At 41.2% G+C, this 21,321-nt stretch overlaps 2 protein-coding genes across 3 annotated transcripts; both read right to left on the bottom strand.

Moving 5' to 3' along the window:
- Positions 1 to 1,190: 1,190 nt before the first annotated feature.
- LOC110520940 (uncharacterized) lies at positions 1,191 to 5,663 on the bottom strand. Its single transcript, XM_036969196.2, has 4 exons — positions 4,965 to 5,663; positions 2,135 to 2,222; positions 1,679 to 1,895; positions 1,191 to 1,455 (listed from the first exon to the last, which is right to left on the bottom strand). Exons 1-4 carry the CDS (start codon positions 5,338 to 5,340, stop codon positions 1,405 to 1,407), a joined length of 732 nt encoding a protein of 243 aa, XP_036825091.2. The 5' UTR covers positions 5,341 to 5,663; the 3' UTR covers positions 1,191 to 1,404.
- Positions 5,664 to 10,353: 4,690 nt separating this feature from the next.
- Positions 10,354 to 17,397, bottom strand: LOC110521225 (eukaryotic translation initiation factor 3 subunit J-A). 2 transcript variants are annotated; one of them, XM_021598661.3, is made up of 8 exons: positions 17,160 to 17,397; positions 16,938 to 17,035; positions 13,975 to 14,029; positions 13,780 to 13,874; positions 12,819 to 13,017; positions 11,480 to 11,641; positions 11,264 to 11,337; positions 10,354 to 10,991 (listed from the first exon to the last, which is right to left on the bottom strand). In XM_021598661.3, the coding sequence occupies exons 1-8, from the start codon at positions 17,179 to 17,181 to the stop codon at positions 10,857 to 10,859; spliced, it is 840 nt and encodes a 279-aa protein (XP_021454336.1). In that variant the 5' UTR covers positions 17,182 to 17,397; the 3' UTR covers positions 10,354 to 10,856. The 2 variants fall into 2 exon arrangements, with proteins under 2 accessions (XP_021454336.1, XP_021454337.1); XM_021598662.3 differs by having other exon boundaries at positions 10,354 to 10,988; positions 17,160 to 17,290.
- Positions 17,398 to 21,321: the final 3,924 nt, after the last annotated feature.

The raw sequence follows: 21,321 nt of genomic DNA, 5'->3' as shown, positions 1-21,321 counted from the left end.
GCTGGTTGCATCATAGTGCTGGTTGCATCATAGTGCTGGTTGCATCATAGTGGTGGCTGCATCATAGTGCTGGCTGCATCATAGTGCTGGCTGCATCATAGTGGTGGCTGCATCATAGTGGTGACTGCATCATAGTGCTGGCTGCATCATAGTGCTGGTTGCATCATGGTGCTGGCTGCATCATAGTGCTGGCTGCATCATAGTGGTGGTTGCATCATAGTGGTGGCTGCATCATAGTGCTGGCTGCATCATAGTGCTGGTTGCATCATAGTGCTGGTTGCATCATAGTGCTGGCTACATCATAGTGCTGGTTGCATCATCTTATAGGTATGCTTGTAATCATCAAGGACTGGGGAGTTTTTCAGGATAAAAAATAAACGGAACTAAGCACAGGCAACATCCTAGAAGAAAACCTACTTCCTTCTGCTTTCACCAGACAGTTGGAGATGAATTCACCTGTCAGCAGTACAATAACCTAAAAAAAAACAAGGCGAAATCTACACTGCCGTTTCTTACCAAGAAGACAGTGAATGTTCCTGAGTGGCCGAGTTACATTTTTGACATACGTCTATTTGAAAATCTAGCAATGATCAACAACCAATTTGACAGAGCTTGAAGAATTTAAAAAATAATAATAATGGGCAAATGTTGCACAATACCGGTGTAGAAAGCTCTTACTTACCCAGAAAGCCTCACAGCTTTTATTGCTGCCAAAGGTCCTCTCCAAAAAGTATTGACTCAGGGATGTGAACACTTAAGTAAATGAGATATTTCTGTATTTTATTTTCAATAGATTTGCTAAAATGTCTAAAAACATGTTTCTTAGCTTTTTCATTATGGGGTGTTGTGTGTAGATGGGTGAGAATATATATATTTATATTTATTTATTAAATACATTTGAATTCAGGTTATAACACAACAAAATGTGGAATATGTCAAGGGGGGTATATGAATACTTTCTGAAGGCTCTGTGTAAAACTTTATCAGAGAGGATTTAGAGTATTGCTCTGTCTAAATTCACTCCCTCAACCTTAACCTCATCGGTCTAAAATCTATTACAAATCGAGCATGTACTCAGAAAGATAGGATACTCAGATGTGTGTTGTTATTGTACCCCAAATAGCTTTAACAACATGGATATTTGATCCACTACATTATACAATTGCGCGTGTTGGTATATGTAAAGACACGTTATAATCTACAAAAAAAAAAAATCATTTTTATTCACAAAATTCAAGATGCAGTCAATTTATCACATTGAAAAATGTACACAGGCAATGTATATAACACAACAAACAAAAAAATATTATTGTCAAGTTATTCAAATAATGTATTTGAAAATAGCTGCCGTTCAGTATCTGTAACACACTGTATCAGTGCACATTTTAGTCAGGAGTTTAGTCATCAGTTCAGACATCCAGGCACCAAGCACACAAAATACCCCTCCGCATTACTCTGTTGAGAAAAGACATACCATTCAAAAGGTGAAGAAATGTATTATTCCAAAGCAGATTGTGAATGTTCAATCTATTATAAGGAATGTAAAGCATTTACCACTGCTACCCTGGTGTAGATACCACCACGAGAAATTGCTATCATTTATGACATCATATCTATCATACAGTAAGAATTCTGGGCAGGATTAGTCCGTTCGCAACTTGACACGCTTGCAGCTCACCTGTAGGTTGTGGTGGCAGATGGGGTGGTGGTGGTGACGGTGGGGCTCGGCCAGGTGGTTGTGAACACACCTCCCAAAGCGGTGCAGGCAGGTGGGGTCTGAGGGGGCACAGGTCTGTGGGCAGGAGGCTGAGGATGGGGGTCTCAAGACCAGACAGCTGGAGCATGACGTGTGCTGGCAGGTACCATGACACTCCTGCTTCTCCAGGGACACTGACCTGCCGCAGGGAGAGACAGTAATTCATACAGCTTTTAAAGGACATGAAAAGGGTAGAACATGGGAGGAGGCAAGTGATGAGAACTGAGAGGTAGAGTTGGGGGGAACAATTCCGTTCCAATTCAGACAGATTTTCAGGCCAGGAAAACAGGTAGAAACTCTGAGGGGAGGGAGAGAGGGAGAGAGGGAATGGACTGCGGGTTTGGACTGAGATGTCCCGGTCCAGATATATTCACCCACCTGGCAGAGCACACCTCATTAGGATTGGCCTGACAGTACTCCCAGGTGCATTCTGGGCGACAGGACTCCACATCCAGGGTCTCCAGCACTGCCAAGAAAAAAACTGCTTATGAGACAAAGGACGGTAAACGACCTAAACCATACAACCTAAACCATACAACCTAAACCATACAACCTAAACCATACAACCTAAACCATATAACCTAAACCATATAACCTAAACCATACATTATTATTCATGTCATACGACCTAAACCATACAACCTAAACCATACAACCTAAACCATACATTATTATTCATGTCATACGACCTAAACCATACAACCTAAACCATACGACCTAAACCATACAACCTAAACCATACAACCTAAACCATACATTACTATTCATGTCATACGACCTAAACCATACAACCTAAACCATATAACCTAAACCATACATTATTATTCATGTCATACGACCTAAACCATACAACCTAAACCATACGACCTAAACCATACGACCTAAACCATACAACCTAAACCATACAACCTAAACCATACAACCTAAACCATACAACCTAAACCATATAACCTAAACCATACAACCTAAACCATACATTATTATTCATGTCATACAACCTAAACCATACGACCTAAACCATACAACCTAAACCATATAACCTAAACCATACAACCTAAACCATACAACCTAAACCATATAACCTAAACCATACAACCTAAACCATACAACCTAAACCATATAACCTAAACCATACATTATTATTCATGTCATACAACCTAAACCATATAACCTAAACCATACAACCTAAACCATACATTATTATTCATGTCATACAACCTAAACCATATAACCTAAACCATACAACCTAAACCATACATTATTATTCATGTCATACAACCTAAACCATACAACCTAAACCATACAACCTAAACCATATAACCTAAACCATACAACCTAAACCATACAACCTAAACCATACGACCTAAACCATACAACCTAAACCATACATTATTATTCATGTCATATAACCTAAACCATACATTACTATTCATGTCATATTATCTAAACCATACATTATTATTAATGTCATACAACTTAAACCATACATTACTATTCATGTCATATTATCTAAACCATACATTACTATTCATGTCATATTATCTAAACCATACATTACTATTCATGTCATATAACCTAAACCATACATTACTATTCATGTTATATAACCTAAACCATATAACATAAACCATACATTACTATTCATGTTATATAACCTAAACCATATAACATAAACCATACATTACTATTCATGTTATATAACCTAAACCATATAACCTAAACCATACATTACTATTCATGTTATATAACCTAAACCATACATTACTATTCATGTCATATAACCTAAACCATATAACCTAAACCATACAACCTAAACCATACAACTTAAACCATACATTACTATTCATGTTATATAACCTAAACCATACATTACTATTCATGTTATATTATCTAAACCATACATTATTATTAATGTCATATAACCTAAACCATACATTACTATTCATGTTATATAACCTAAACCATACATTACTATTCATGTTATATAACCTAAACCATACAACCTAAACCATACATTACTATTCATGTTATATAACCTAAACCATACATTACTATTCATGTTATATAACCTAAACCATATAACCTAACCCATATATTACTATTCATGTCATATAACCTAAACCATACATTACTATTAATGTAAAACTTGTAAAACTACTACTAGTAATAGTGTATAAAACAATGAAGGGGACCACAATGAGCATCCATCCTATATAGAGCTGTCTGTAGTGGTCAGATTTTGCTATCTCTCTGTGATGTCGGATATATTAAATATGAGAATCTACAACAATTGAATCCTTAACTATACAGACGATAGTAACAGATAGGACCATAAATATCAACATGAGATTAGACAACAGGTAGGACCATTAATTTCACCATACGTCTAGATAACAGGTGTAATTATGTGTCAACTGTTAACAGGAGAAAGTATCTTTGATTCAAAGGATTCCTTCACCGACAGACACTATCGCATTTCACAGCTCGTAAATAAGAATAGCCTCGTTGGTGCCAATTTCTGGTGCGTACGTCTCCACAGCTCAATTGATTACATCTCAGGTATGGAATGAACGTCGTATCATTTAAAGATTCATTACACGACCAGGGACGAGCAGCAGACCGTGATTCAGAAGCACAGTTGCAGCGCTTTTCATTCAAAACCAATTAGATTTTTATCATGCATCGTGTATCGTAAAGCAGGGGCGAAACTTTGTTTTTAGAAGTTTGGGGGACACATAAATATATATATAGATATATATATCTATATATATATATATATATATATAATAATTTTTTCATCCATCCAGTCGGATTAACACTCCAAATAGCCTAGCCGACCAATCAGAGGCCTCCCCATTGTTCTAAAGCACACCTTGCCTCATTTTGTATCACATTCCTATTACAAAACTGTGTGTGTGTGTGTGTGTGGGGGGGGGGGGGCGACAAAATCTCATTTCAGACATGTCCGTCCCTGTCCCTGTCCCCAGTGAACGTCGCACCCCTGTAGTAAAGTATTAGAATGCCTGCAGTTCCCATCATCTGGGTCCAGGGATATTCTCCTCCTTGATTTTGCGACAGTGCACTCTGCTCACAGTGAACATGGTTTTAGTGCTCAACCACTTATAGTGATCAAATTGTCCTGCACAGATGTGATCACCATGAGAGAAGTGCATTGAATGACATGGCGTTGTCCGTCAGTGTATCCTACCTGCTTTACAGATACCTTTACGTTCCTCTACGTCTGGTATTCCCTCAGCAGCCGAGACAGACTCCTGGTAGACACACACCAGCCCCTCGTCACACTTGCCCAGGTAGTCCCAGGTCCCACCACAGCTCTCCCCAGCCGTCCTGGCACAGGCTGGGCAGCAGCCACAGACCCCCGTGGTCAGGCCACCTTTACACTGGAGCTTCAGGGCCCGGCGGTGGGTGCAGTGGATCCTCTCACAGGGCGGACAGTGGAGGGCCTGGAGGGTCTGGGACTGGGCCTCGGATCGGTGTGAGGTCTCTGACCCTGACACCCCCAGTGATACTGCTACTGCTACTACCAACAGCCACATCTGTGTATGACAATGACGGATGACCATTCTGGCGGTGTCGCGTATGAGGTGAGAGGACTTGGTGAGGATCTTTTATGCTGGTCGTCATTGGCAACACCTAGGCAGTTTACAAGGCACCACCTCTCCACCCCCAGTAGCAGCCAATGAATGGAGGGGGGGGGGGGGTTTACAGTAAGGTTGCTGTGTGTAGTGAATGTGTGTGTATAGTGCGTGTGTGTGCGTGTGTGTGTGTAGTGTGTGTTATCCATCAACCCCCTTATCTTCACCATCTCCTTCGTTGTTGTTTGTTCATTCCAAATAAATCTTTCTTTCGCAGTGATTTTTGTAGTAGATTAGCTTGATCCAGGTCTGCTGTACGAGACTCTTACAAAGACCCTTTTTAATACAGGACACATGACGACAACCAAATGGGGCAATTCAGTAGGATCAGATAGTCCACCTTCTTACAAGGCCAAAAGGACAAGATTAGACATTGGCAGGTTATCTGAACAACCCTCTGTGCTTTCTAGAAGTCTGGAGGCCCCGTAATAAATGTCTAGCGAGTCGTGTGCCTTAAAACGAATATGTACACGACGTCTCTGAGGTCAGACCCTTGACCTGACATCAATCAACGGGCCGCTCTGCTGCAAGAATGATGAAATATCAACAGCTGAGAACTATTATGGCAGAAGCAAGTTAAAGGAAAAGTATGATGGAGATGAAGTCCCTCACGTCAACGGAATGAAACGGTTTATTAACGTAATGTAGTTAGAAACTCGTTCGCCAGACTCTTCCCATTACACTCTGTGCACAATTAGCAGATCAACCCACAAAATAAAATTACAATTCCTCAGGAATAATTGTAACAATTCATTTCTTGAAATTTGGGGGCATGAAAAAAAAAAAAACACTTCAGTCTAATACAATGCTCCTATGTCCAATACCAATACAGAAAATAATGAATATTACACTGCAAATCAAAGTTTATTTGTCACGTGCGCCGAATACAACAGGTGTAGTAGACCTCACAGTGAAATGCTGAATACAACAGGTGTAGTAGACCTCACAGTGAAATGCTGAATACAACAGGTGTAGTAGACCTCACAGTGAAATGCTGAATACAACAGGTGTAGTAGACCTCACAGTGAAATGCTGAATACAACAGGTGTAGTAGACCTTACAGTGAAATGCTGAATACAACAGGTGTAGTAGGCCTCACAGTGAAATGCTGAATACAACAGGTGTAGTAGACCTTACAGTGAAATGCTGAATACAACAGGTGTAGTAGACCTCACAGTGAAATGCTGAATACAACAGGTGTAGTAGACCTTACAGTGAAATGCTGAATACAACAAGTGTAGTAGACCTCACAGTGAAATGCTGAATACAACAGGTGTAGTAGACCTTACAGTGAAATGCTGAATACAACAAGTGTAGTAGACCTTACAGTGAAATGCCGAATACAACAGGTGTAGTAGACCTTACAGTGAAATGCTGAATACAACAAGTGTAGTAGACCTCACAGTGAAATGCTGAATACAACAGGTGTAGTAGACCTTACAGTGAAATGCTGAATACAACAAGTGTAGTAGACCTCACAGTGAAATGCTGAATACAACAGGTGTAGTAGACCTCACAGTGAAATGCTGAATACAACAAGTGTAGTAGACCTTACAGTGAAATGCCGAATACAACAGGTGTAGTAGACCTCACAGTGCAATGCTGAATACAACAGGTGTAGTAGACCTCACAGTGAAATGCTGAATACAACAGGTGTAGTAGACCTTACAGTGAAATGCCGAATACAACAGGTGTAGTAGACCTCACAGTGCAATGCTGAATACAACAGGTGTAGTAGACCTCACAGTGAAATGCTGAATACAACAGGTGTAGTAGACCTTACAGTGAAATGCTGAATACAACAGGTGTAGTAGACCTCACAGTGAAATGCTGAATACAACAGGTGTAGTAGACCTTACAGTGAAATGCTGAATACAACAGGTGTAGTAGACCTCACAGTGCAATGCTGAATACAACAGGTGTAGTAGACCTTACAGTGAAATGCTGAATACAACAGGTGTAGTAGACCTTACAGTGAAATGCTGAATACAACAGGTGTAGTAGACCTCACAGTGCAATGCTGAATACAACAGGTGTAGTAGACCTTACAGTGAAATGCTGAATACAACAGGTGTAGTAGACCTTACAGTGAAATGCTGAATACAACAGGTGTAGTAGACCTTACAGTGAAATGCTGAATACAACAGGTGTAGTAGACCTTACAGTGAAATGCTGAATACAACAGGTGTAGTAGACCTTACAGTGAAATGCTGAATACAACAGGTGTAGTAGACCTCACAGTGAAATGCTGAATACAACAGGTGTAGTAGACCTTACAGTGAAATGCTGAATACAACAGGTGTAGTAGACCTTACAGTGAAATGCTGAATACAACAGGTGTAGTAGACCTTACAGTGAAATGCCGAATACAACAGGTGTAGTAGACCTCACAGTGAAATGCTGAATACAACAGGTGTAGTAGACCTTACAGTGAAATGCTGAATACAACAGGTGTAGTAGACCTTACAGTGAAATGCTGAATACAACAGGTGTAGTAGACCTAACAGTGAAATGCTGAATACAACAGGTGTAGTAGACCTTACAGTGAAATGCCGAATACAACAGGTGTAGTAGACCTCACAGTGAAATGCTGAATACAACAGGTGTAGTAGACCTCACAGTGAAATGCTGAATACAACAGGTGTAGTAGACCTTACAGTGAAATGCCGAATACAACAGGTGTAGTAGACCTTACAGTGAAATGCTGAATACAACAGGTGTAGTAGACCTCACAGTGAAATGCCGAATACAACAGGTGTAGTAGACCTAACAGTGAAATGCTGAATACAACAGGTGTAGTAGACCTAACAGTGAAATGCTGAATACAACAGGTGTAGTAGACCTAACAGTGAAATGCTGAATACAACAGGTGTAGTAGACCTAACAGTGAAATGCCGAATACAACAGGTGTATTAGACCTTACAGTGAAATGCTTACTTACAGCCTCTAACCAATAGTGCAAAAAAGGTGAACAATAGGTAGGTAAAGAAATAAAACAACAGCCAAAAGACTAGGCTATAAAAGTAGCGAGGCTATAAAAGTAGCAAGGCCACATACAGACACCGGCTAGTCAGGCTGATTGAGGTAGTATGTACATATAGATATGGTTAAAGTGACTATGTATATATGATGAACAGAGAGTAGCAGTAGCGTAAAAAGAGGGGTTGGCGGGTGGTGGGACACAATGCAGATAGTCCGGTTAGCCAATGTGTGGGAGCACTGGTTGGTCGGCCCAATTGAGGTAGTATGTACATGAATGTATAGTTAAAGTGACTATGCATATAAGATAAACAGAGAGTAGCAGCAGCGTAAAGCAGTGGTTGGGGGGCACACAATGCAAATAAACTGGGTACCCATTTGATTACCTGTTCAGGAGTCTTATGGCTTGGGGGTAAAAACTGTTGAGAAGCCTTTTTGTCCTAGACTTGGCACTCCGGTACCACTTGCCATGCAGTAGTACAGAGAACAGTCTATGACTGGGGTGGCTGAGGTCTTTGACAATGTTTAGGGCCTTCCTCTGACACTGCCTGGTTTAGAGGTCCTGGATGGCAGGCAGCTTAGCCCCAGTGATGTACTGGGCCGTACGCACTACCCTCTGAAGTGCCTTGCGGTCAGAGGCAGAGCAATTGCCGTACCAGGCAGTGATGCAACCAGTGCTCTCGATGGTGCAGCTGTCGAACCTTTTGAGGATCTCAGGACCCATGCCAAATCTTTTTAGTTTCCTGGGGGAGAATAGGCTTTGTCGTGCCCTCTTCACAACTGTCTTGGTGTGTTTGGACCATTCTAGTTTGTTGTTGATGTGGACACCAAGGAACTTGAAGCTCTCAACCTGCTCCACTACAGCCTCGTCGATGAGAATGGGGGCGTGCTCGGTCCTCCTTTTCCTGTAGTCCACAATCATCTTCTTAGTCTTGGTTACGTTGAGGGATAGGTTGTTGTCCTGGCACCACACAGCCAGGTCTCTGACCTCCTCCCTATAGGCTGCCTCGTCGTTGTCGGTGATCAGGCCTACCACTGTTGTGTTGTCTGCAAACTTAATGATGGTGTTGGAGTCGTGCCTAGCCATGCAGTCTTGGGTGAACAGGGAGTACAGGAGGGGACTGAGCACGCACCCCTGGGGAGCTCCAGTGTTGAGGATCAGCGTGGCAGATGTGTTGCTACCTACCCTCACCACCTGGGGGCGGCCCGTCAGGAAGTCCAGGATCCAGTTGCAGAGGGAGGGGTTTAGTCCCAGGATCCTTAGCTTAGTGATAAGCTTTGAGGGTACTATGGTGTTGAACGCTGAGCTGTAGCCAATGAATAGCATTCTCACATAAGTGTTCCTTTTGTCCAGGTGGGAAAGGGCAGTGTGGAGTGCAATAGAGATTGTATCATCTGTGGATCTGTTGGGGCGGTATGCAAATTGGAGTGGGTCTAAGGTTTCTGGGATAATGGTGTTGATGTGAAAAATGTGGAGAAAGTCAAGGGGTCTGAATACTTTCGGAATGCACTGTAAGTACGCAAACATATTCCTGAGTGTGTACCCAACATTTTCATAGCAATGTGGCTTTTCTCAAGTGACTTTATGCTCCAGGTCTTATTTGGACATTTTCTCCTGCAAATACCATTGTTGCATTTACACAGGCAGCCCAATTCTGATGTTTTCCCACCAAATTGGTCTTTTGACCAATCACATCAGATATTTTCACATCAAATCTGTTCTGATTTTGCTCAAAAGACCAATTAATTCAAACAAATATCAGAATTGGGCTGACGGTGTAAACGCAGTCGATGTGATCTCTACTCAAGGATAAATATAGTGGAATATGGGATAAGCAAACTGACATTTGAAGACCTACATTCTTCACAATCATTTTTTTTTAGCTCATATTATGGAACGCCAGTAGCCATTAAAATACATATAATATTGAACGATAGTGGAGACAAATATAGTCAATCTCATTTGCATAGAATACCACATTTATTTTCCTTCTACTTTCAGTCGTCAAACAGTAACAATTCATTTTGTTGACACGTTTATTTTAAAAGATAAAATTGAATTCATTGTAGATTTGGAAAAAAAACGAAGTTATGCTGGTAAAATATTTTGGAACATTCTTACAGTGAAGAGAACTCAAGGATCAGTTTCTTGTCTTATTGATCAGTTTCGAGGAATCGTCGAAGGAATCCTAACGAGGAGAAAAAAAAAACATATCGAGATCAGATGTTCGTGTTCTTCGTCAAACCATTCAACACTTCTTTCAGAATCTTCTTTGTGTGCAGCGGGCAACACAAGGGTGGTTTTCATTGGATGGCTTTGGGCAGTAGAATAGGTCATAGGTCATGCTCCGAGGTGGATGAATCGAGCAGAGCTGAGAGGGAATGGGAAGGACAGTGGATGTCCCCAAATATAAAAGGGCACTACTTGAACAGGTTGCCGTTTGAGACTCAGCAGTCGGTTGGTGTCACATGAAGTCCTCGTAGTCTTGCGCGTAACCTCCATCGAACTCTCCGTAGTCCGCTAGGTCATCCTTCATCTTGGCCTTCATCCCTCCGGCAGCAACCACACCTTTCTTTTTCTTCTTCCCTTTATTCAGCTGCTGTTGGAAATAAAGACGGGATGATTAGCATCGACTTATATCACAGGAATACACATTTAATGAGGGTCGTGTTCATTAGGGCAAGCAATAGAAAACGTTACAAAACATTTTGCAATGGAAGAAAAAAAAAAGACGAAAAATGAGTAGTAGCTCTTTCACTGTTCCAGTCCGTTTTCTTCTGTTTGATGCCTAATGAACAGGACCCGGATAAGACTGATTACAAGCCCCCCCCAAAAAAGTGTACTTTTCTGTCATTTGAAAAGACCACCTACCTTTTCCTGTTTCTGTTTCTCACTTAGTAATACTGTAAGGGAGTTGCTGACCTTTTTTAGGTCTTCTACCTCCACTGTAACATAAGAGGTGCACAGTTTTAAAAAATTTAATATTTCATATAATACAGTACCACTGACCGTTGATATGATTGACTAATAACATTGGTTAATTTCTAAATGTATATTATTACAATGGATTATAAAATGAATACTCACATGAGAGACAGAGGTCTCGAAACAAGGACTCTAGGAAACCGGAATAGTGTATGGAACTCTCAAAAGGTGTTATCTTGTCTTTTAGCAACTTTTCAAAATCTGTAAAGTCATCTTTAGAAGAGGGGCTTACAGCGTCAATTCCTTTTACAATGTTGACGACACCTGATTTGGGAAGAAAAAAAATTACATTTCAGCACTATGATATTAAAAGTTTCCACTGACAACTTGTGTTGACAATGTAAAAAAAACAAACACTTTATACTTCTAGCAAAAATGGCTGGTTTTAATCACAGATTCCCTGTAAAGCTTTTTATGGATCTGGAATGTGTAACCTGTCAACTTTAAAATGTTTATAATACATACAGTGTCTTCAGAAAGTATTCACACCCCTTAACTTTTCCCATATTTTCTTGAGTTACAGCAAGAATTTAAAACAGATACCTCAATGTCAAAGTGAAATCATGTTTTTTAAAATGTTTACAAATATGTATTACACTTTGGATGGTGTGTCACTACAAATATACAGGTATCCTTCCTAACTCAGTTGCCAGAGAGGAAGGAAACTGCTCAGGGATTTCACCATGAGGCAAATGGTGACTTTAAAACAGTTAAGAGTTTAATGGCTGTGATAGGAGAAAACTGAGAATGGATCAACAACATTGTAGTTACCCCACAATACTGACCTAATTGACAGAGTGAAAAGAAGGAAGCCTGTACAGAATACAAATATTCCTAAACATGTATCCTGTTTGCAACAAGGCACTAAAGTAATAATGCAAAAATATTGTCAATGCAATGAACTTTTTGTCCTGAACACAGTCTTACGTTTGGGGCAAATCCAATACAACACAATGCTTTTAAAAAAATGGAGCTAAGCACAGGCAAAATCCTAGAGGAAAACAAGGTTCAATCTGCTTTCCACCAGACACTAGGCAGGTTTCCATTGTTCCAGGTCAATTCGACAAAAGCAATGGTGCAAAAAAATATTTGGGATGTCTAACGGAATTTAGATTTTTTATTTTACCTTTATTTAACTATGCAAGACTGTTAAGAACAAATTCTTATTTTCAATGACGACCTAGGAACAGTGGGTTAACTGCCTTGTTCAGGGGCAGAACGACATATTTCTACCTTGTCAGCTCGGGGATATGATATACACAGACAAACAGGTTTTTATATAAAAGAGACAAGGCCAAACTTTTCCTTTTCCTGTAATACTGGGACCAGTTTCCCAAAGTCATCTTAAGGCTAAATTCATCATTGGAACTATAGGATCTATGGTTCAAATCATGAACTTAGCCTTAAGATGCTTTTGGGAAACCTGGCCCTGATCTCTTACCAAAAGCATCCTGAGCCAGTAGAAGACCAGTCTCTTCCTGTAGTTTCTCTGCTAGCTCTTCCTCTGGTGTGAGTTCCGTTTCCTCTTCCTGTAGTTTCTCTGCTAGCTCCTCCTCTGGTGTGAGTTCCTTTTTCTCTTCCTGTAGTTTCTCTGCTAGCTCCTCCTCTGGTGTGAGTTCTGTCTCATTAGATTCCTCTAACTACCAAGCAATAAATTAGAAATAGTATACTTTCAAATCCAGCAGACAATGACTTGTCAGTCATGGACACTTTAGGCTATACACTGAGTGTACAAAACATTAAGGACAACTTCCTAATACTAAGTTGCGCACGTCCCTTGGGTGGTGGACGATGATTCTTGATACACACGGGAAACTGTTGAGCATGAAACAACCAGCAGCGTTGCAGTTCTTGACACAAAACGGTGCGCCTGGTACCTACTAACATACCATGTTCAAAGGCACTTAAATATTTTGTCTTGCCCATTCACCCTCTGAATGGCACACAATCCATGGCTCAATGGTCAAGGTTTAAAAATCCTTCTTTAACCTGTGACATCAATAAGGGATCATAGCTTTCACCTGGATTCACCTGGTCAGTCTGTGTCATGGAAAGAGCAGGTGTCCTTAATGTTTTGTATACTCAGTCTATATATACACACACACATTGTGAAGCCCTTCGGGAGGTTTTGAGGTTTAATCTGAGTCTGGAAAACACAAAAATCCGGATCTCTGGGAATACCGGATGTACAGTGTAATAATTTGTACCCAATCCAAATGATAAAGACAATTAAAATCATCAAGGCATCCCAAATGTGCTAATATTTATGGAAGCAAAGGTCACGTTTCTGCTGAATGTTGAGAAGCAAACCAGCAGTCGCAGTAGCTGGATTGGTTACCGTGGCTACTATCATGTGCTCCATAGCAACGACAAGCAGAAATCCCAGTATGCAAGGCACTTACCCTCTTTCTCAACTCTTGTTGTTTTTTTCGTTGTAAACTTTCTTTTTCTTTGATTTTTTCCGCTAATTTCTTCTTTTCTGAACGTTTTGTCTCTGCTACAAAATAAAAGAAAACGGAAAAGAATAATGTGACTTAAATTTGAACTTGTATAATTATAATAGGAACTCACTGGTTCAAGTCATGCGGTTTAAATACCTGCTTTTTTCTCTTCTGCGTTCTTCAATTCCTCCTCTTCATCATCCCAGTTATCCTACAAAGAGAACACACGTTTATGGGAAAAATGGATGTATGCTTCAGAATGTTGCGTCCCAGTCATGGATCTAGCTTTTAGTTACAACCAAAGCCATCACTATTTAGCTTATTCATTGTTCACCATTGGTAAATGCAGTCTGAAACGCAGTCTGAAACGCAGTCTGAAACTGAATGACTGCAAAATCATGTAAAAATGTTCCTTACAAGCAGGAATGTTGAATAAAATTACATTTGAACTTACTCTTTCAGTTAGTCCTTCCGGATGGTCAATTTTAGACAGAATATCCATAGGAAAGTAATTGTTAAACCAAATTTTTAAGAGTGCTGAAATTCAAACTGAGAGTTAAATGATCAGCAAACACCTGCTGACGTCAGTCTCGAGCACGTGCCTTCGGTCATGCGCAAACACACGTGTGTACGAGATGCACGCATAGTAAAACTGAAGTCAGTCGGTGTTTACATGGTTTTGAGCATTGTGACAGTTGATAGAAAATGTCAACTTCAGTACTGATGCTCAAAAAAGTTGGGTAAACAAATACTTTTCTGGGGGATATTTTGTACAAAATTAGTGGACGACAGGTCGAGGTCACACCAGTCATTTATTATGGATGACGGGTCGAGGTCACACCAGTCATATATTAGTGGATGATGGGTCGAGGTCACACCAGTCATTTATTATAGATGACGGGGCGAGGTCACATCAGTCATATATTAGTGGATGACGGGTCGAGGTCACATAAGTCATATATTAGTGGATGACGGGTCAAGGTCACACCAGTCATTTATTATAGATGACGGGGCGAGGTCACACCAGTCATATATTAGTGGATGATGGGTCGAGGTCACACCAGTCATATATTAGTGGATGACAGGTCGAGGTCACACCAGTCATTTATTATAGACGACGGGGCGAGGTCACACCTGTCATATATTAGTGGATGATGGGTCGAGGTCACACCAGTCATATATTAGTGGATGACGGGTCGAGGTCACACCAGTCATTTATTATGGACAACAGGTCAACCCAGTCTGAGACACCTACCGTATCCCTTCCCCAGTCTGGGTCCCCATGATGTCCTCTAGGGGTTCTGCCATGCTCTGAGACACCTACCGTATCCCTTCCCCAGTCTGGGTCCCCATGATGTCCTCTAGGGGTTCTGCCATGCTCTGAGACACCTACCGTATCCCTTCCCAAGACCTGGGTCCCCATGATGTCCTCTAGGGGTTCTGCCATGCTCTGAGACACCTACCGTATCCCTTCCCCAGTCTGGGTCCCCATGATGTCCTCTAGGGGTTCTGCCATGCTCTGAGACACTTACCGTATCCCTTCCCCAGACCTGGGTCCCCATGATGTCCTCTAGGGGTTCTGCCATGCTCTGAGACACCTACCGTATCCCTTCCCCAGACCTGGATCCCCATGATGATCTCTAGGGGTTCTGCCATGCTCTGAGACACCTACCTTCCCCAGACCTGGATCCCCATGATGTCCTCTAGGGGTTCTGCCATGCTCTGAGACACCTACCGTATCCCTTCCCCAGACCTGGATCCCCATGATGTCCTCCATGATCAACCACCCTCCAAGATCCCACTTTTCATTACAATTACCTACAGCTACTGTTAATGTCATGTTGTATAATGTAATCTGCTAAGGGACCTGTGCTCGACATATCATCCTGGACACAGTGAGATGCACTACATACACTAGCACTGTAAACACTCCAAGAGGGAAGAGAACAGCTGTGCCTGGACTACAATCTCCCTCTTCAAGTCCACCTCCTGAAACTGGCTGCATGTCGCGGGAAAGTGACCGGCAGAACAACCTGTAGCATCCACCTCTCCTCCGTCCCACACACCAGAACTGAGATAAAACCCATGCCCTACTTCTGCCAAGACCATCCCACCAATCATATTATGTACATGTCATTCATACTTCTGTTTTTTCAACTAAATGGTATTGTATTGTTTGTGTTGATGTTAGCCTATACTTATTTATTTCAGTCTATAGCTGTATAATGGTATTGTATTGTTTGTGTTGATGTTAGCCTATACTTATTTATTTCAGTCTATACCTGTATAATGGTATTGTATTGTTTGTGTTGATGTTAGCCTATACTTATTTATTTCAGTCTATACCTGTATAATGGTATTGTATTGTTTGTGTTGATGTTAGCCTATACTTATTTATTTCAGTCTATAGCTGTATAATGGTATTGTATTGTTGTTCTTTGCTATTTCGAAAGTACTGTTTACTTTTAATGTTGTTGAAATGTTAAGGTACCCAAAAGTAGTTCAAAATAATGTTTTCATTAAATAAGCTTTGTTTACATAGTAGGGATGAAAATAAAGTCGTTTTGGCTGGAATGCGCTCCAAAATTCGACACATTAGCTCAGGCCTGGGCAATACCAGTCCTCTGGCCTGATTGGCGTCACCCCCCCTAGCAAACACACCTGATTTAAACTAATTGCATTTTTTTTAAACTAAAGATCATGATTAGTTAATTATTGGAGTTAGGTGTGTTAGCTGGGGCTGGCGCAAAAGTGTGACACCAATCAGGCCCCACCCTAGAGGACTGGAGTTGCCCAGACCTGGATTCTCTCATCACGCCGTTGATATGGCAACGGAAGCGAATAGCTTCTCGAATGTCATTGTGACGCAGAGGGGGAACACTATTTGGCATGACAGGCCGAATGTTCTGGACACTTTTTCCGAGTCTGTCCTACTCCTGACTTGTCACTTTAGGCTAACTTTGGTTAGATAGCCACTGTTTGGTAGTTAACACTGCTATCATCATATGTAATGATCTAGTTTAGGATGCGAAGAGGATGCTTAGATTATTAGATTAGATGCTCTTGAAATCAACTACGGTGTATGTGGTTGCTAGCTAACGTTAGCCTGCTATCGTTACCTTGATATCCTCATCCTCATCCTCGCCTTCCCATTTGTCTGCCACAACAGCCTTCTTGGCCCCGATTGCGGGCTCGTCCGGATCGAAAGTGTCAGCATCTAAGACAACAACAAAAATACACATGTAACAAATGTCAACTATCATCTCTTGTATTTTTAATTGGCAATGTTTCGGTAAACTTGAAGAATGCTCCATTCCCACACAAGTGGATTGGATTCTTACCCCATGAATCTCCCTCCGCCATATTTGCCTGTGTATCTGATCAGAACGAATTCCGTGGGTGTACAATCGGTAACTGGCTCTTTGGTTCCGAGAGAGAATGATGCACACACCGATGTGCGCTGTCATGCTCCCATTATTATTCTCCAGTCATTGCTGCTCTAATTATTATTCTTCAGTCATTGCTTTCCCATATTTAGTGGCAACATAGCATCATTCGTTCAAGCCAAAACATAATGTCAGTTATATAGTTTCAGAATATCCATTAAAATAGTAATTTTTAGACCATTGAATATAGTTGTCACCAATTAGCAGTGGTGTAAAGTACTTAAGTAAAAATAATTTAAAGTACTACTTAAGTAGTGTTTTGTGGTATCTGTACTTTACTATTTATATTTTTTGACAACTTTTATTTTTACTTCACCACATTCCTAAAGAAAATGGTGTCATTTTTACTCCATACATTTTCACTGACACAAAAATTATGGTTACATTTTGACAGGAAAATGGTCCAATTCACACACTTATCAAGAGAACATCCCTGGTCATCCCTTCTGCCTCTGATCTGACGGACTCACTAAACACATGCTTTGTTTTTAAATTATGTCTTGAGTGCTGGAGTGTGACCCTGGCTATCCATAAATAAATAAAAATACAAGATAATTGTGCCTTCTGGTTTGCTTAATATAAGGAGTTTTTTATTATTCACACGTTTCCTTTTTAGACTTAAGTATATTTTAGCAATTACATTTACTTTTGATACTTATGTATATTTAAAACCAAATACTTTTCGACTTTTACTCAAGTAGTATTTTACTGGGTGACTTTCACTTTTAGTTGAGTCATTTTCTATTAAGGTATCTTTACATTTACTCAAGTATGAGATTTGAGCACTTTTTTTCTGCCACTGCAAGTGAGGATGCTTGTAGTTTGTTCAGTTCAGTGTTTTGAATAGCAGGATATTGTAGTAGGCTACACATTACCGGTTGGCATGGCCAAGTTCATTTACATTTTATGATGTGCAGTGATGTAAAAATACTTTAAAGTACCACTTAATTCGTTTTTTTTTTGTATCTGTACTTTACTATTTTTATATTTGACAACATTTACTTCACTACATTCCTAAAGAAAATAATATACTTCTTACTCCATACATTTTCCCCTGACACCCAAAAGTACTTGTTAAATTTTGAATGCTTAGCAGGACAGGAAAATGGCTCAATTCACACATTTATCAAGAGAACATCCCTGGTCATCTTTACTGCCTCTGATCTGGAGGACTCACTAAACAGAGAACATCCCTGGTCATCTCTACTGCCTCTGATCTGGAGGACTCACTAAACAGAGAACATCCCTGGTCATCCCTACTGCCTCTGATCTGGCGACTCACTAAACAGAGAACATCCCTGGTCATCCCTACTGCCTCTGATCTGGCGACTCACTAAACACAAATGCTTCATTTGTAAATTACGTCTAAGTGTTGGCTATCCGTAAAAAAAATATATATTTAAAAAAAGTAAAAAATGTCAGACAATTACTCTAGTAGTATTTCACTGGGAGACTTTTACTTTTACTTGAGTCATTTTCTATTAAGTTATCTTTACTTTAACTCAGGTATGACAATTGGATACTTTTCCCATCACTGATGGTGTGTATGCGTAACCAGTGTGAAATGGCTAGCTAGTTTGTATTTATTATGGATCCCCATTAGCTGATGCCAAAGCAGCAGCTACTCTTCCTGGGGTCCAGAAAAATGAAGGGAATTTATACGATTTAAAAAATATTACAATACATTCACAGATTTCACAACACATTGTGTGCCCTCAGGCCCCTACTCCACCACTACCACGTCTACAGTACTAAACCCATATGTATAGTGCATGTTATCATGTGTGTGTATACATGTGTCTGTGCCAATGTTTGTCTTGCTTCACAGTCCCCGCTGTTCCATCAGGTGTTTTGAAATGTTTTAATTTTACTGCTTGCGTCAGTTACTTGATGTGGAATAGAGTTCCATGTAGTCATGGCTCTATGTAGTACTGTGTGCCTCCCATGGTCTGTTCTGGACTTGAGGACTGTGAAGAGCCGATTTATGGTGTTTCAATCGGTGACGCCACTCTCTCTGACACCTTGCTCTGACACCGAATAAAAATACAAATGCAACAATTTCAATGATTTGACTGTTTCAGTTCATATAAAGGAAATCAGTCAATTCATTAGGCCCTAATCTATGGATTTCACATGACCCGGGCACAGCCATGGATGGGCCTGGGAGGGCATAGGCCCCCTTGACTTTTCCCGAAGCCACTCCTGCATTGTCTTGGCTGTGTGCTTAGGGTTGTTGTCCTGTTGGAAGGTGAACCTTCACCCCAGTTTGAGGATCTGAGTGCTCTGAAGCAGGTTTTCAAAAAGGATCTTACTGTAATTTGCTCCGTTCATCTTTCCCCCGATCCTGACTAGTCTCCCAGTCCCTGCTGCTGAAAAACATCCCCACAGCATGATGCTGCCACCACCATGCTTCACCGTAGGGATGGTGCCAGGTTTCCTCAAGACGTGACACTTGGCATTCAGGCCAAAGTGTTCAATATTGGCTTCATCAGACCAGAGAATCTTGTTTCTCATGGTCCGAGAGTCCTTTAGGTGCCTTTTGGCAAACTCCAAGAGGGCTGTCATGGAAGCCATTCCTCATTAAAAGGCACGGCTTCCGTCTGGCCACTAAACCATAAAGGCCTGATTTGTGCAGTGCTGCAGAGATGGTTGTTATTCTGGAAGGTTCTCCTATCTCCACAGAGGAGCTCTGTCACAGTGACCACTGCATTTTTGGTCACCTCCCTGACCAAGGCCCTTCTTCCCCAAACGCAGTTTGGCCGGGCGGCCAGCTCTTGAAAGAGTCTTGGTGGTTCCAAACTTCTTCCATTTAAGAATGATGGAGTCCACTGTGTTCCTGGGGACCTTCAATGATGCAGAAATGTTTTGGTACCCGTCCCCAGATCTGTGCCTCGACACAATCCTGTCTGAGCTCTACGGACAATTCCTTCATCCAAATGGCTTGGTTCAATTTCGAGTCTCATAGCAAAGGGTCTGAATACTTACGTAAGGTATTTAATTTGTTTTATTTTGAATACATTTGCAAAAATGTCTAAATACCAGTTTTTGCTTTGTCATTATGGGGTATTGTGTGTAGACTGATGAGGGGGATAAAAGTTATGTAATCCATTAAAGTCTAACGTAAACGTGTTTTTTTTTTTTAATCAAGGGGTCTGAATACTTTCCGCACTAAGATGACCAAAAGGTATGTTGCTCTGTGCACGGGGGCTCAATTCATCCCAAAGGTGTTCGATAGGTTTGAGGTCAGGGCTCTGTGCCGGCCAGTCTAGTTCTTCCACACAGATCTTGACAAACCATTTCTTCTGTATGGACCTCGTTTTGTGCACCGGGGGCATTGTCATGCTGAAACAGGAAAGGGCATTCCTCAAACTGTTGCCACAAAATTGGAAGCACAGAATCGTCTAGAATTTCCATTCACTGGAATTAAGGGGCCTAGCTCGAACCATGAAAAACAGCCCCAGACCATTATTCCTCCTCCTCCAAACTTTACAGTCGGCACTACACATTGGGGCAGGTAGCGTTCTCCTGGCATCCACCAAACCCAGATTCCTCCGTCGGACTGTCAGATGAATGTGATTCATCACTCCAGAGAACGCGTTTCCACCGCTTCAGAGCCCATTGGCGGGGAGCTTTAACCCATTCCAGCAGAAGCTTGGCATTGCGATCTTAGGTTTGTGTGCTGCTGCTCAGCCATCAAAAACGTATTTCCTGAAGCACACGATGAACAGTTCCGGTGCTGACTTTGCTTCCAGAGAAAATTTGGAACTCGGTAGTGAGCGTTGCAACCGAGGACAGACGTTCTGTGAGCGTGTGTGGTCTACCACTTCACAGCTGAGCCGTTGTTGCACCTAGACAATTCCACTTCACAATCACAGCACTTACAGTTGACCAGGACAGAAATTTGCCGAACTGACTTGTTGTAAAGGTGGAATCCTATGCCACGTTGAAAGTCACTGAGCTTTTCAGTACAGGACATTCTACTGCCAATGTTTGTCTATGGAGATTGCATGGCACGGCTCAATTGTATACACCTGTCAGCAACAGGTGTGGCTGAAAT

Source organism: Oncorhynchus mykiss, chromosome 4 (genome assembly GCF_057628025.1).
Source record: "Oncorhynchus mykiss isolate SJ-2025 chromosome 4, ASM5762802v1, whole genome shotgun sequence".
Taxonomy (NCBI): domain Eukaryota; kingdom Metazoa; phylum Chordata; class Actinopteri; order Salmoniformes; family Salmonidae; genus Oncorhynchus; species Oncorhynchus mykiss.
Note: the sequence above shows the minus strand (reverse complement) of the source record. Positions and strands in the feature narration are given on the sequence as shown.

Bases quoted from the DNA above. Each gene is read 5' to 3' on its own strand.
- LOC110520940 (XM_036969196.2), bottom strand. From the start codon at position 5,340: ATGGTCATCCGTCATTGTCATACACAGATGTGGCTGTTGGTAGTAGCA. The intron at 2,223-4,964 runs GTAGGATACACT...TTTTCTTGGCAG, and splicing joins TAAAGGTATCTGTAAAGCAG to TGCTGGAGACCCTGGATGTG. The intron at 1,896-2,134 runs GTGGGTGAATAT...TCCCTGCGGCAG, and splicing joins AATGAGGTGTGCTCTGCCAG to GTCAGTGTCCCTGGAGAAGC.
- LOC110521225 (XM_021598661.3), bottom strand. From the start codon at position 17,181: ATGGCGGAGGGAGATTCATGGG. The intron at 17,036-17,159 runs GTAAGAATCCAA...TTGTTGTCTTAG, and splicing joins GGCGGAGGGAGATTCATGGG to ATGCTGACACTTTCGATCCG. The intron at 11,338-11,479 runs GTGAGTATTCAT...CTTATGTTACAG, and splicing joins TCGAGACCTCTGTCTCTCAT to TGGAGGTAGAAGACCTAAAA.